At 44.2% G+C, this 13,308-nt stretch overlaps 2 protein-coding genes across 2 annotated transcripts in view; one reads left to right on the top strand and one right to left on the bottom strand.

Moving 5' to 3' along the window:
• Positions 1 to 4,280, bottom strand: part of LOC8034811 (3-hydroxyisobutyryl-CoA hydrolase, mitochondrial) — a 47,609-nt gene extending 43,329 nt beyond the window's left edge. Inside the window, exons 1-2 of the mRNA XM_029968460.4 lie at positions 4,068 to 4,280; positions 2,553 to 2,592 (exon numbers count right to left, since the gene is read on the bottom strand). Coding sequence (XP_029824320.2) covers positions 2,553 to 2,592; positions 4,068 to 4,120 — 93 coding nt within the window. The 5' untranslated portion in view covers positions 4,121 to 4,280. The remainder of the gene's footprint in view (positions 1 to 2,552; positions 2,593 to 4,067) is intronic.
• Positions 4,281 to 4,717: 437 nt separating this feature from the next.
• LOC8034812 (F-box/WD repeat-containing protein 8) overlaps positions 4,718 to 13,308 on the top strand; it is a 58,556-nt gene continuing 49,965 nt past the window's right edge. Inside the window, exons 1-2 of the mRNA XM_029968459.4 lie at positions 4,718 to 5,357; positions 7,033 to 7,137. Coding sequence (XP_029824319.2) covers positions 4,908 to 5,357; positions 7,033 to 7,137 — 555 coding nt within the window. The 5' untranslated portion in view covers positions 4,718 to 4,907. The remainder of the gene's footprint in view (positions 5,358 to 7,032; positions 7,138 to 13,308) is intronic.

Here is a 13,308-nt window from a genome sequence, read left to right as displayed (position 1 = left end):
ATTTGGCACCAAATCTTCGGATTCGGCAAAGCTGAACTTTTGCCAAAACTTTTCTAAAGATTCGGCGAAAATACATTGTTACCAGACTTAACGTTGATATTTAGTTTTTTCTGGCAAAAAAATGTTTTATGTTGTTTTCGTCTTAACTTAAATGCAACATGTAATTCATAATGATTAAAAAGCACAACAAGAGGACGGACAAACAAGGAGACACAGACGCAGCGCTACTTACGACTGAACTTTATTTCTGCTGCAGCTCGGTATATATTACTGGCAACAACACAAAAAGTTAGGAAGAAATAAGATACACATCATAAAATGTTTAAAAAAACATAAAATGGCTAAAATTCCTGAACACTCTCAAGACGCTAAAGAATAAAAATAGGCACGGAACGAAAGTGCAAAAGAAAAAAGAGAAACCAGTGGTCATACCATACCTACATAAAGTGTCCCATAACCTGAAAAGAGTGGGGGTTAACATTGTTTTTTTAGCACCTGTCAAGTTGGCTAGTTTATGTAAAAAGGTAAATTCCACCTCGAACACCATTAAGCAGACACGGCTGCACGAAAAAGCACAAAACTTGCTTTGTTGAGTGTACAGAAGAGGTTGTGTACTCCGTGCCATTATCGTGCGGGCATTATTATGTGGGGCAGACTGGTCGCTGCCTAAATGAAAGATTGAGAGAACACCATTACAACGTCGATGCCATCATATCGGGACACCTCGGTGTGCATTGCCGGGATTGTGGCTGTACTCCGATTTTCACAGATTGTACAGTACTAAACAAAAACAGAAACAAAACCACAAGGGAAATACTCGAGGCTCAAGAAATTGCTAGGTAAGGGCTGCAATGTGTCAGTGCACCCTCTTTATCGTGATCCGAAAAAGAATTGCAGTTTCTTGACCAAGCATGACTAGTTTTGGGTGGGTGCCGATGAGTGATGCAGGAATTTTAGCCTTTTTATGTTTTTTTAAAAATTTTATGATGTGTATCTTATTTCTTCCTAACTTTTTTGTGTTGTTGCCGGTAATGTATACCGAGCTGTAGCGGAAATAAGGTTTAGTTGTAAGTAGCGCAGTGTCTGTGTCTCCTCCTTGTTTGTCAGTCGTCTTGTTGCGCTTTTTAATCATTATGAATCACCAACTTGCCCAACTTTATACCCTCATCAGATGTAATTTATATTGACACAGTTATTAGTAAATAAGGTGATATTCTACAAGGTAAATGTATCAGTGTCGTTTTTGTGTGTTTACTGGCAATTTTACTGACCGCTTGCAGAAGTGGTGTGACAACGAGGTTGGGTAGTAGCGGCCACAGTCACGAATCACACTACGAAAGTTTCGGTTTTGAGGCCTCATCAGCGCAAGCCTGCAGGTGTTTGTACATTGTTAAAATAAAGGTAATAACACTGCATTCTTACTTTCTCTGGGAGTCACCGTTTCGTGCGCAAAAACGAATGCAACGGTTGCTGAGCCTTCACCGGAAGAGATAACAATATTATTGTAAATATGCCTATTTTTTGGTTTGAGTCACTTGACGTCAGCTTTGCATGAAAGTTTATGCCTCATATTCGCAAACGTCGCGTTTTTAACCTTTAAAATGGTGGTTTCTAGTGTAAGGACACACATGGACGTTTAGGAAGATGGGAAAAGTTAGGAATGTCTGATCTGAAACGTCGAGCATGATAGTTTTGAGTTTAGTTTTATGCAGATACACAAATACCGCAAAATAATGCTAATTCAAATGCAATATCCTTTTCTTTTGTCACGAACTACTTGTGAGCCGAAAAGAGGATTGTTATAATTGCGAGGACTGCTTTAAAGTAATTGTCAATCAATGTTTGACCTACTTTGTTGCATCACTGAAAAGGTCAAATGGAAATCACATTATCCAGAATGTACAGCATCATTTGCCACTTGCGCAGTAGACTGCGTAACCACACTCGCTCGCAGACGCACTGTTACTGTGTTGCCTACTCCACACGTCGCCGTAATCGTTGGTTGTACTGCACTGTACGATGGCAACTGCACAACTGCACGGCTTCCATTTGCAATCCACGGCCCCGTCACGTTCGCGTGCGTGCACAAATATTTGCCGAATTTTCGCCGAACTTTCCTTCAAAAGTTTGGCATGAGCCGAACTTTGCCGAATCTGAAGTTTGGCAGATTCGGTCCATCACTAGTCTAAATCATAGAAAACGGCCCATGACCACAGAGAAGAGTGAGTGCGACTCAAACAGGCAAGTTCTCAATCGGCAGTTTTCGGGTGGAAAGAAAACAAATTTTGGACTGCAAATTGTGTTCCAGGTAGTTGGGCTCTGATATGTCACGTACAAAGAAAAACCTTGGTGAGCATAAATAGTTTGTTCGTGTCGCTTTAAGAATTTGTAAGTAACTCTTTAAACCAGCTGATATTCTAGCAGTGGCTTCAACAAATTATTAACTATTGGCATTCCAATTTTGAGAATTCTATTCTTCACTGACACAAGCAATTGGGCATCTCAGGCACTGGGGACAAGAAAAATAAATTGAACTGGTTAATGCCACATACCACAGGATGGAGATGTAAATTGGTCTGGTTCTTCAGGAATCTGCAGAAAAAAAACAATAATGTTCTTTTTTTAAATTTGTTTTTGTAGGAGTTAGTCATGGGTCGGGATCAATGCATACTTTTAACAAGTCCTTGATGAATTTTTAACGCTGCACGAGTCCAAATTTACTTCCATTGCAACATAGTAGAGCAATAATTTGTACTCACTAAGAATTTTCACTATGCTCATTTCATTAACAAATGCAAGATAAGGATTGTCCAATGTGCAACACAATTAGCACAAACATGCTACTGGTACTTTTCATATTTTACTAAATATTTTGATAAAAACAAAATTTTACCATCTAGGCTGCTCCCCTGGATGAGGACGTTCCATCACCGTTTCGACAACAGCACTTCAGTTGTGAGAACAAAACAAACAGAAAAGACCAGCAGTGCCTTGCTCGCGCTAAGTAGCTGTGTCATGCTCTGCATGACACAGCTACTTAGCGCTTAGCGCGAGTAGCTACTTATGCACTCGCGCTTCATAGTTCTCTCGGGAAATCTGGCTGTGCACTGCAACAGATGTGAGTGCGTCCCGAAGTTTGACAACACCATTATCTTAGCCAGAAACCAAAACAAAATGACAAGTGGGACGAAGAGTTCTTCATAACGGGGTGCATTGAAGGCACATGTGTCAGCGCTCCATCCCCCTGTTGGGCTCTGAGGTGGCATTTTTAAAATCTTTCGAAAAGTAGCTAGTAAAGCATTGATTTGATGATGTCGCATTTCTGTCATCACATGTCTTGATTTCATGGTGTGTGTGCATGTGTGTGTGTGTGTGCATATATATATATGTGTATGTGGTGCTTTTCAGTGAGTAAACTTCAGTTGCAAGTAGCGCTCTCTCTTTCACTTGCCCGTTGTTTTATAGCGCTTTTACCCTCTGAACTATCTGCGCTTCAATTAGCTTTCACTGAAAAAATCATTCAAATGTTGTAAAAAATGCACTTACAGTATGGTAGTGTTGTAGCTATGCCGTAAGCAACACAGTGTCTAGGGTTACAGTCATGGGGTAGAGATCTGCTCTGGCCAGAGCCTGACCAAAGCACGAAGTAGCATGTATAAACCGGATTGAACCCAACCAGAGCCCGATGAAGTTTGTGCAAAACGGAGAAAAACCCGACCTGAGCTTCACGCAGTTTGTATAAACTGGACTGAACCTGCCTCGAGTTCGACAGTTTGCATAAACCAGGCAGAAACTGACCTGAGCCCAACCCATTTGTATAAACTGGACCGAACTCAACCTAAGTCCAACAGTTTGTATAAACTGGACCTAACGACCGACAGTTTGGCCGTTTGGCATCAAAGTCAGGGACACGCAGGATCAGAAGCCAGCAGTTGTGCAAGCCGATGAGCAAGTCGACATACGGATCTCAAAATATATGATCGCGCCTTGTCAAAGCTAATACACTTACACGCTATAAACAAAATATAAGTAAACCTAAGCAACGACATTGAGGTAAAGCCCAGTACCTTTTCGCCAGTCCAAAGGTCGTCGACGTCCGCACAATTTCACGGAAAGACATTCTGCTATTTCCCAGTTTTTATCTCACGTGCCTGACGTAAAGCAGTGCGCTTGTAGCGATGCTTTTACCCTGTGCCGTGGAAAGCACTCGGAGGGGGAAAGGAGGCGTCAGCTTTGCAAAAGTGCACTGTATAATTAGCGTAATTCGACCGTAGCGACAGAGCAGCGGAGCAGCTTTTGTGCAGCCGCCTTCACTTTAGCGACTTTGGCTTAGTCTTGTCTGTCTGCTGTTAGGTTATGGGTTTGGCAGTATCTTGTGTAAATCAGTTGTGAAACTTGTGATGAATTGCTCATGCACTGAATTGTAATACAGTTTAACAGTTACGCTGTCTGTGTTTGTATTCACTTCCTATGATCTGTGTAGGTTATTCAAAGTTAACAAAAATTACAATAAAAAATACAATGCCTAAAACAGACAAGTGCGTTTACAGTCTGCCAACTATGGCAATGTTTAATTATGGCGGTCTGAAAGAGTGTGGAAAGGATGAAAAGCAAGGGAAAAGCGTAAATTTCCACTGTTTTCACGTTTTCTAAACGTTTTCGGAGTTTTTGTGTATTCGTCGATCGTTTTTGAACAACCTAACTCGTTATTGTGCATAACAAACGCTTTGAAATTCGGAGATTATACATAAAAAAGGCCAGAACAATTTTACTCGTCCGCAGTGAACCGAAATGGGAAGTGTGCATTCGCAATGGCCATCGTTTAGGTAGACAAATTATGCTCCGTGTGTGAAGTTCCTGACAAATTCCTGACGCATTTAATATATGTTTTTCGTGTTATTAAAAATATGTCCGACTTGGAACACTTCCGGACTGAGTGGTTGAGTGAGCTCCAAGATGGAACCGACGGTACACGCCGAAGCGACCGACCCGGCGGCTCGCTTGAAAACGAAACTACATCCCCAGCGTCGAATGCCAGCAAGGGCAGCAACGCGCATACTGGTCCGCCCAAGGACAATTACTTCATCAGCGACCGAAATCGGTTTTGCAAGCAAACCATCAAGCTGCAATCGAATACCGCGTGCCAAGGAAATCCTCGTGCCTTTGAAATCGCGGATCGTCTGCTCCAAGGGGAGATCCTGACAGACGACGACCTTTACGTCCAGCGCGGGAAAAAGAGGGACGACCTCGGGAATGATCAAGACGACCACGCCGAACGGAGAAAGATGCAGAAGGTCACAGAGCGACACAAACACGACTCTGACAGATCCTTGCTGGACACTTTCATCAGTGACCTGGTAGGTGAAAAGTTCATCCGATCCAGTCCGACGAACCTGGTCTCTGCTTCTGTCTGGGCTGTGTAGGAGGCAACCAATTAATTCTGTAATAATACTTTTTTATTTTATTATCACATTGTCTAGCGTTACGTCCAACCGAACCTGAAATAAAAATTAAAATTACCTCCGACGTAATTTACCTCAAGGTTTTGAGTTACGTTCGACGTAACCCAATATGAAAATTACAGTGACGTCCGACGTAACCCAATATGAAAATTACAGTGACGTCCGACGTAACCCAATATGAAAATTAAAGTTACTCCCGCGGAACTCGCAATAAAAATTAAAGTTACGTCCGATCGAACTCGAGAGAAAGAGTAAAGTTACGTCCGACGGAACCCGAAATAAAAGTTAAAGTTACATCCTGTGTAACCTACACAACCTAAGCGTATGTTTCGCTTTATGGCCCATACATGACGAGAATACAAAAAAATGTTGTGAATTATTACTGCGTTACGTCCGATGCAGCATTAGTGAATCGGTTAAAATCTCAACTCTATCTGCCATTCTCAGAAAGCGTCGCAAAAAATCGTCTTAAAGGATAAAAAAATATTCTTAAAGAAAGGGAAAATATGAGAAAGGAAAATAAGTAATGTGACGGGCATCTGTACCTGGAGGTACAGCTGGAGTCGCAATTTTAACCAATGACGAATGCTGCATCGGATGTAACGTAGTAATAATTCACAATATGTTTGTGTTCCCGTCATGTATCAGCCGTAAAGCGTAACATTCAATAAGGTTGGGTAGGTTACACAGGACGTAACTTTAACTTTTATTTCCGTTGGACGTAACTTTCATTTTCATTTCGAGTTTCGTCGGACGTAACTCGAAAACTTGGGGTAAAGTTAAGTCGGACGTAAATTTGGTTTTTAATTCGAGTCCGTTGGACGTAGCTTTAATTTTCACATTGGGTTACGTCGGACGTAACTCAAAACCTTGTGGTAAAGTTACGTCGGACCTAACTCTAATTTTTATTCTAGGTTTCGTCGGACTTAACGCTAGACACTGTGTTTTATTATTGGCTGTTGAAAATGAATGCAGCTGACTTAAGGCAGAATTTGCTTGAGAGTAAAACAGAACACTAAAAGTGATTACCATCCCGTCGATTCTCGGTATTTACCTTTGAATCGCTCACAGCTTGGCAGTGACGGCAGTGCTAGACGGAGCACAAGTTCGTCTGCTTTTTGCACAGGGGTTGCAATGATATCAAAACTCCTAACTCTTATTGGCTGATTGAAAGAAAATTAGTGGGTAGACCTTTAGCATTCAGGCCTCTAGCATTGAGGCATCCTTTCAGTCAAAGTCATTGCAATCAGTGTTCGGCGTCGTTTTGACTTCACTGCAACTCCTGCGCAAGAAGCAGACGACTTGCGCTCCGCATAGATCAGGTGATTGAACAGTCACACCTCCAGCTGTTCACTTTGTTGGGGAGAAGAGCTGTTCACTTTGTTGGGGCTCTGGGGACAACAAACGAAGATGTTTGAATTGTTTCTGCTGCATCTGGAACCCGTGTCCCAACCAGACTGTATAAAAAAATGTTTTCTTCCTTTTCAGGTTTTTTTAAAAGTTGATGCATCCAGCTGCCAATTTGTCTTCAAGAATGACCATTATTACTTTGTAACTTTTGCACTCGCAGAACGAGATCGTCGAGATCCCCTTCTTCGACATCTGCTTGCCACGGGAAGTGGCTATCAATATATTCAGGCACCTCGATATCGTCGACCTGTGCAGGTGTGCTCAGGTAAACCTGCCTCCTAATTGTTTTTGCCCTGTACATTCACTCACTTGTATTCATTTCAGTTTAACTGATTGGTGAAACAATATGAAAGGAATGAGCTAGAGAGATCAGTTAGTCTGCTATTTCCTCAGAAGGAAAGCAAAAAAAATAAATGTTTTGCTGGTTTGTATTGGGTATTTATTTCCTAAGTGAGGCTATCTTTAATTTCATAAATATTAAAGGTGGTCGAGCGGATGTATTGTATTCCAAAATAAAGCCCTCTTGTAGAATGATTTCTCTACATCTGTTCCTTGTTTTGTCTCGTGGAGGTGGAGCGTGCTGGTAAAGTTACGGTGTTAGAGAACAATTACATAAATGACGATGACAGGACGAACTGGAGGGAACTAGTTTTATGACACCCTCTCAGGACCAAATGAGCAGAAGCTGTCCCAGCAGGAGAAGAGCACACAGCAATTTATTTCAAATGGCAGGAAGGATTTATAGAAGGGAGTAAATGACCAACGACCAAATTAACTGTGGATGGCAGGGACCCAAAAGATTGACTTTAGATGTGGTTGCAAAAGTTTCACCAAGCTCTCGTAACCGAAACTAGCCAGTTTCAGTTACGAGGCTTTTTCTAGTTCACGGCACTTCCGAAATTTCTAGATTATGCGATTGGCTTTCAATTTGCAAGCCAATATCGTAGTCCAACGTTTATTGTGTTTTCCTATGTCGCACATTGCCAATTTGCGGAGGAACATTGGTAATTAAAGGGGCCGTGCAACGATGTTGGTTAAATAATCGTGGTACCGTAAAATATCGCGGAAGCACCCACTTCGCTCAAGCGCCCACTATTAGCATTTCCCAAACTTGGGAATTCTACAAATTATACGTTAAGCGCCTGGTTTGATCGGACAAGTGCTCATGTCTAGATTAAGCCTGAAGTGGCCAAATTGGCCCCTTCGTTTATTTACACGTCTGGACGGAGTAGTAGGTGGTCCGAGAGCTTTGCCGTTGAAAAAAGGAGCCGGCTGGTATCGATGTTCCCTCTCGGGCTGGCCGGGTTTGAGTGCTGAGTGCCCACGCGGCGCGCGCTGCTAACGTGGCTCTTGTCACGAGCCACATGGTTATTGTCGTTGCCGCTTAGCCGCAATAAGTCTTCCCCCCTTAGTGGAGCAGAGGTTTGTTTGCTCCGCGTAACTGTTTTGTGGGGTGAGGTTGTTAAACCAGATGAGTGTGTGACGATTGCAGTGTCACAGATGGCTCCTTCCATGAATGCAGGCTTCACCCGGTCGATGGTAATAACGTCCCTTCGTCCATTGATCAGGATGGTCAAAGTCTTCTGATTTCTTGAGATGACTTCAAATGGACCATCGTAGGGTGGTGTTAATGAAGGACGAAGACATGCGTGCATTTGTCCAGTTCGGTATGAACACTTGCTGTGGCGTTTGACGTCGAGGCAGTGTCGGGCGCAATGATGTGAAAAGGTCTCGAAGGTCTTGAACATAGCTAGGGAGGTCCGGTAGTGGAGTGGGCAGATGAGTAAGAAATTCGTCCGGGAGTTGGAGCGTTGTGCCGTATACAAGTTCGGCGGCCGTACATCCGACGTCTTCCTTAAAAGTGGATCGGATGCCTAAGAGCACCAAGGGTAGATGGTTGACCCAGTTGCTCCTGTCCTCTCTAGCGATGAGTGAGGCCTTCAATTGCCGATGTAGTCGTTCGACCATGCCATTGGCAGACGGATGGTAGGCAGTCGTGTGTATATGGCGCGCTCCCAGCATTTTAGCGAGTGATGCGAATAATCTGCTTTGGAACTGCCTGCCACGATCTGTGGTGATGATGGATGGGCAGCCGTAGCGTGTAATCCAGCTGGTGACGAATGCTTGTGCGACGGTTTCCGCGGTGATGTCGGGTATTGGTGTGGCTTCTGGCCATCTAGTAAAACAATCCACGCATGTGAGTATATATCGGAACCCCTGGGATGTCGGGAGGGGCCCGACTATATCTACATGCACGTGGTCGAAGCGAGCGTCTGGTGGTCGGAAAGGATGCAGCGGGCTCTTGGTATGTCGCTGCACTTTGGCCCGTTGGCAAGGAGCACAGGTCCGCGTCCAGAGGGTAATGTCCTTGTTCATTTGGGGCCACACATATCGTGCGGAAATGAGCCGACGGGTCGCTCGAGTACCGGGATGGCTGATGTCATGGAGCGAGTGGAAGATGGCACGCCGAAAATCGGGGGGAATGTATGGCCGTGGTGTCCCCGTTGAGGTGTCGCATATTACGTCACAGTTTGAGAGCGGCAGCGGAACTGGCCGAAGTCGTAACGATGTAGAAGAGGCTTCTGCAATTCGGCGTCATCTTGTTGAGCCTTCGCCAGTCTGGAGAAATCCAAGTCAGGGGGCGCAGTGAGCGTCTCGATACGCGAAAGAGCATCGGCCGCCTCGTTATTCGCTCCAGGCACGTGACGCAGATCTGTTGTGTACTCGGAGATGTATGCGAGAAGCCAGTTTTCACTGGAAGTGGGATCGGGGCTCCCCCGATATCTTAGGGCAGTTCCCTGTCTCGTCTGGACTAAAGAATATGAAAACAAATTTTACCTGCGTGCCTTAGTTCTTCCTAAAACAATTGTAAAATAATTGATGTTTTGAGCACCTTCCAACCACTCAACTCTTATACAGTCTTCTGAGTCATGTGCGCAGTGACCTGTTCCCAGGTGCATTGGGGACGCGGAAAACCCGGTTGGGTTCTCCTTCAAAACCTCCGGCGCGCGCGGCCTCTGCTTCCGATTCACATGGCGACCTTGACGGTTGGTCTGAGCGATGAGGCGAGGGGAAAAGGGGGGCACAAAAGCACTGATGTACCGATGTAGTGGCAAGAAGATGAACCGATGTAGTAGCAACCAACGTTGATAGCAACGGGGTAAGACTTTAAAGGCCGCCGTACAGTTCGCGCTTTCCACTTTTTCTGCGTTTCATCCTCTCCTGCCCTCCTTTCCTTCCTTCACCGCCCTCCCCCACCTGTTTACCGCCCTCCCCCGAGGGGACAACACGGAAAGTGGATTAGGAGACGCCTCCGTTAATCCGGCCTAACCCGCCGAAAAGCTGCTGCTTGACTAAAATTATTTCGCTGCTCGAAAAAAAAAAACAAAAAAAAACGCCGCGGGCAGCGACCACATGCGCTTTGCCGGATGCGCAACGCTCCGTGCGCCTTGAAAAAGCTTGTATGCATTAGACGAACATTTTTCGAAGCGCGGCAGGTTTAGTGTAGGTCCTATCATAATGGTCCTGCAAGATTTCCCTGTCCGCCACAAGCTAGCCAATAATTCAAGAACATAACGACGGCAGCGTATTCAAACAGTGTGAAATAAAATGTATATAATATTTATAAGAACACCGTTGCCTTTACTGCTTGGCTTTCAAATTTGTAGCGTTGCCAATAATCATAATCAAACTATTTTTATGATTGAAGACCCCTCGTCGTGCATCGACCCCAAGATTACGCTTACGTGAAACATGATTCGGCGCGGGAGCAACTCGAATCACCGTAAACTTTTTTTTTTTTCAACGTTGATTTTGCTTTTTAATTTAGCTGAGGTACCACTGGCAGAACCCGAATCGCATACTTGGAAGGTATATACCGTCTGAAAACTCATATAGCTGGTTGAGTGAATGCAATACTATCGCATTCGTTGAAGCTTGATTTGTTGATTCGAACTTCAACAAATCACACGCACCCATTCTCCCCATTCCTGTTTACGCAGTCATAGTCGTTCCCTCACGATGCAATACGAGTACAAGTAACTGCAGTTTATGCATTGTTGATGTTGCACAGCCGTGATCGCACGGTTTTTAAAAGCGCTATAATTTCCGGTACACTGATTGATTTCTGTCTCACCGCCGTGACGCCACACGAGAAAAGCGATTTCGTTCTGTCTGTGAAATTAGGAACACAAAAATCAAGCTATAATTCCGGTAATAAAACAAAGCGAAATGGATCTCTGCAGCCAATACCCAACCATTTGCGAGGTGACTAGGCGAAAACATATATTACCTCCGTGCCTTTACCCTCTGCAAACCGCCAGAGAGAGTCATACAAACTCCTTGGAGCTATTGTCAACACGATTGCGTTTGCAAGCCGGTAGTTTGACTCGGCTGGGATTCGTCCCTTTCATAGCTCTCTATGAAACCAGAAAGGTAGATACTTTTCTACATTGCGTTTTGCGCGGGGCCTCCAGTTATTTACGGTCAAAATCACACTGGGGGCGCTTCAGCAATGTTCACTCTGGTCGACACACGTGCACTCTAAAAATGCCAGTTGTCTGCCTTCCCAAAAGATACTTGAAGAGTCAATCATAGAGACCGACGGATAACGAGGCCGAAATTATGCTTATACCTCAAAAATATTATCACACAAATTTGGCCTCGTCATTCCCAAACTGGTTGTCGGACGAAATTCTCTATGCGTATTGCAAGCCAGGATTGGTAATAGTAACATAAGATACGTACGGCAGAATTCCCTGCCATAAATAAAATGATTTGGCTAACGCCGAAGTAACGCGAAATAGGTGCAAAGAGTTTTGCAAAAGGGAGCGTAAACCGAAAAAAAAAAAGAAAGAAAAAAGAAGAAAAGGAGAAATAAAAAAAAAAAATCTCTGGTGATGTGGCCAAAAAAAATTTCTGTTCATGTGATTTTTATTGACACGTGACCCAACAAAAAAAAATATAAACGAAATAAAAAAATAACACGAGAAAAAAACCATCCCCTGCCCGGTTTCAAAAGCTAGGCCCTCTTGATCGTGAAACTAGCGCGCTATTCGTTGCGCCTAGTTGCGCCAACATAACTTTTTTTTTCTTTCTATATTGCAAGTTGCGCCGACATAACTCTGCCTGTAATACTCACGCATTCTCACATCATAGGAGAAAGCTTAGGTGCCTTCGTAGTTTTTTATGTATGTGTTATTTTTATTTGTGGCAAGAGTTCACGTTCCAGAATGCTGTTAGAGTTTTGGAGCATAACGAGTTTTCTTCATCCGAATCACCTTCTAGAGCCAGTAGACCGCAGTGGGTCGTCCGGCTAATCAAGCAGCTATTTTCAAATTCTCTGACGTGCCCGTCCTCGCATCCGAGGTCGTCGTTTGACAAGCTTATCTTCCACCTGGTAGCCGGAACCCCCACGGCAGCTTTGTTCCGTCCCCACTCCTTCTCGAGAGGATGGCTCGCCCCGAGGCTAATCCCATTCTCTAGACGCCCTTTCCACCCAACGCTGGCCCTTTCCCTTCCCGTCTCCAGCTTTGGGAGAGAAGGTTCTTCCCTGCAGAACGTCCCGTTTGTACAGCGGCCTTTAAGGGAGGAATGGTTTTTTTACACCTCGGGCAGAGGGCATTACTAAAACTAAATGCAGTGCAATCCATTTATCATGAAACCACATATAACGATGTACCGCTTATAACGATCAGTTTCTAGTCTAGACACAACGATAATCGGTTATAACGATTGAATTTCGGGTTTTCTAATTATTGTTCTAAGTTGGTTGCAATGCATAGTACAACTTTGGCAATGATATGAGGTTTTTGATGTATTTATTCATGTTGAAACAGCAATATTTATAAAATATAGCATTAGATTGAGCACACAATGGTCGAAAAAGGAAAAACCGCAAATTCTTTCAAATTTAAAATTGTTGCATCACCAGCCCCTCTTGGTGTTGGAGGTATACTATATTAGAGTTTTATTGTATGTGCACAACTGAATGAAAAGAGCCCCAAATGAACATTTTACGCGTTAGAGCATAGTTTCCCAGAAAGACACTCGGGAACTTTTTACAGTGGACCTGTTAAGGGCTAGGTTCCCCAGGATCGTGTCCGGTACCAAACAAATGTCGACACAAAACTCTGGACAGCTACCGCCATTTATGAGCGACGGCAGCAACCAGACAACCGGGTTGCCGGCCTCGCTCATAGATGACGGCAACCTTTCCAGCCTTTCCACTCTGGCTTTCACCAGAGTGGAAAGGCTGAATTTCTCTAGGCGTCGTCCTAGACGTCGTCCTCGAGGTGGTCCTAGACGTCGTCCTCGAGATCGTCCTGGACGTCGTCCTCTAGCATCATCCTTGAGTTCGTCCAAGAAGTCGTCCTTTAGGTTGTTCCACCATAGTACAGCTTTGCTGGTCTTCCTTCTTCACCAGAGTGGAAAGGCT

Source organism: Ixodes scapularis, unplaced genomic scaffold (genome assembly GCF_016920785.2).
Source record: "Ixodes scapularis isolate PalLabHiFi unplaced genomic scaffold, ASM1692078v2 PGA_scaffold0__279_contigs__length_252992795, whole genome shotgun sequence".
Lineage (NCBI taxonomy): Eukaryota > Metazoa > Arthropoda > Arachnida > Ixodida > Ixodidae > Ixodes > Ixodes scapularis.
Note: the sequence above shows the minus strand (reverse complement) of the source record. Positions and strands in the feature narration are given on the sequence as shown.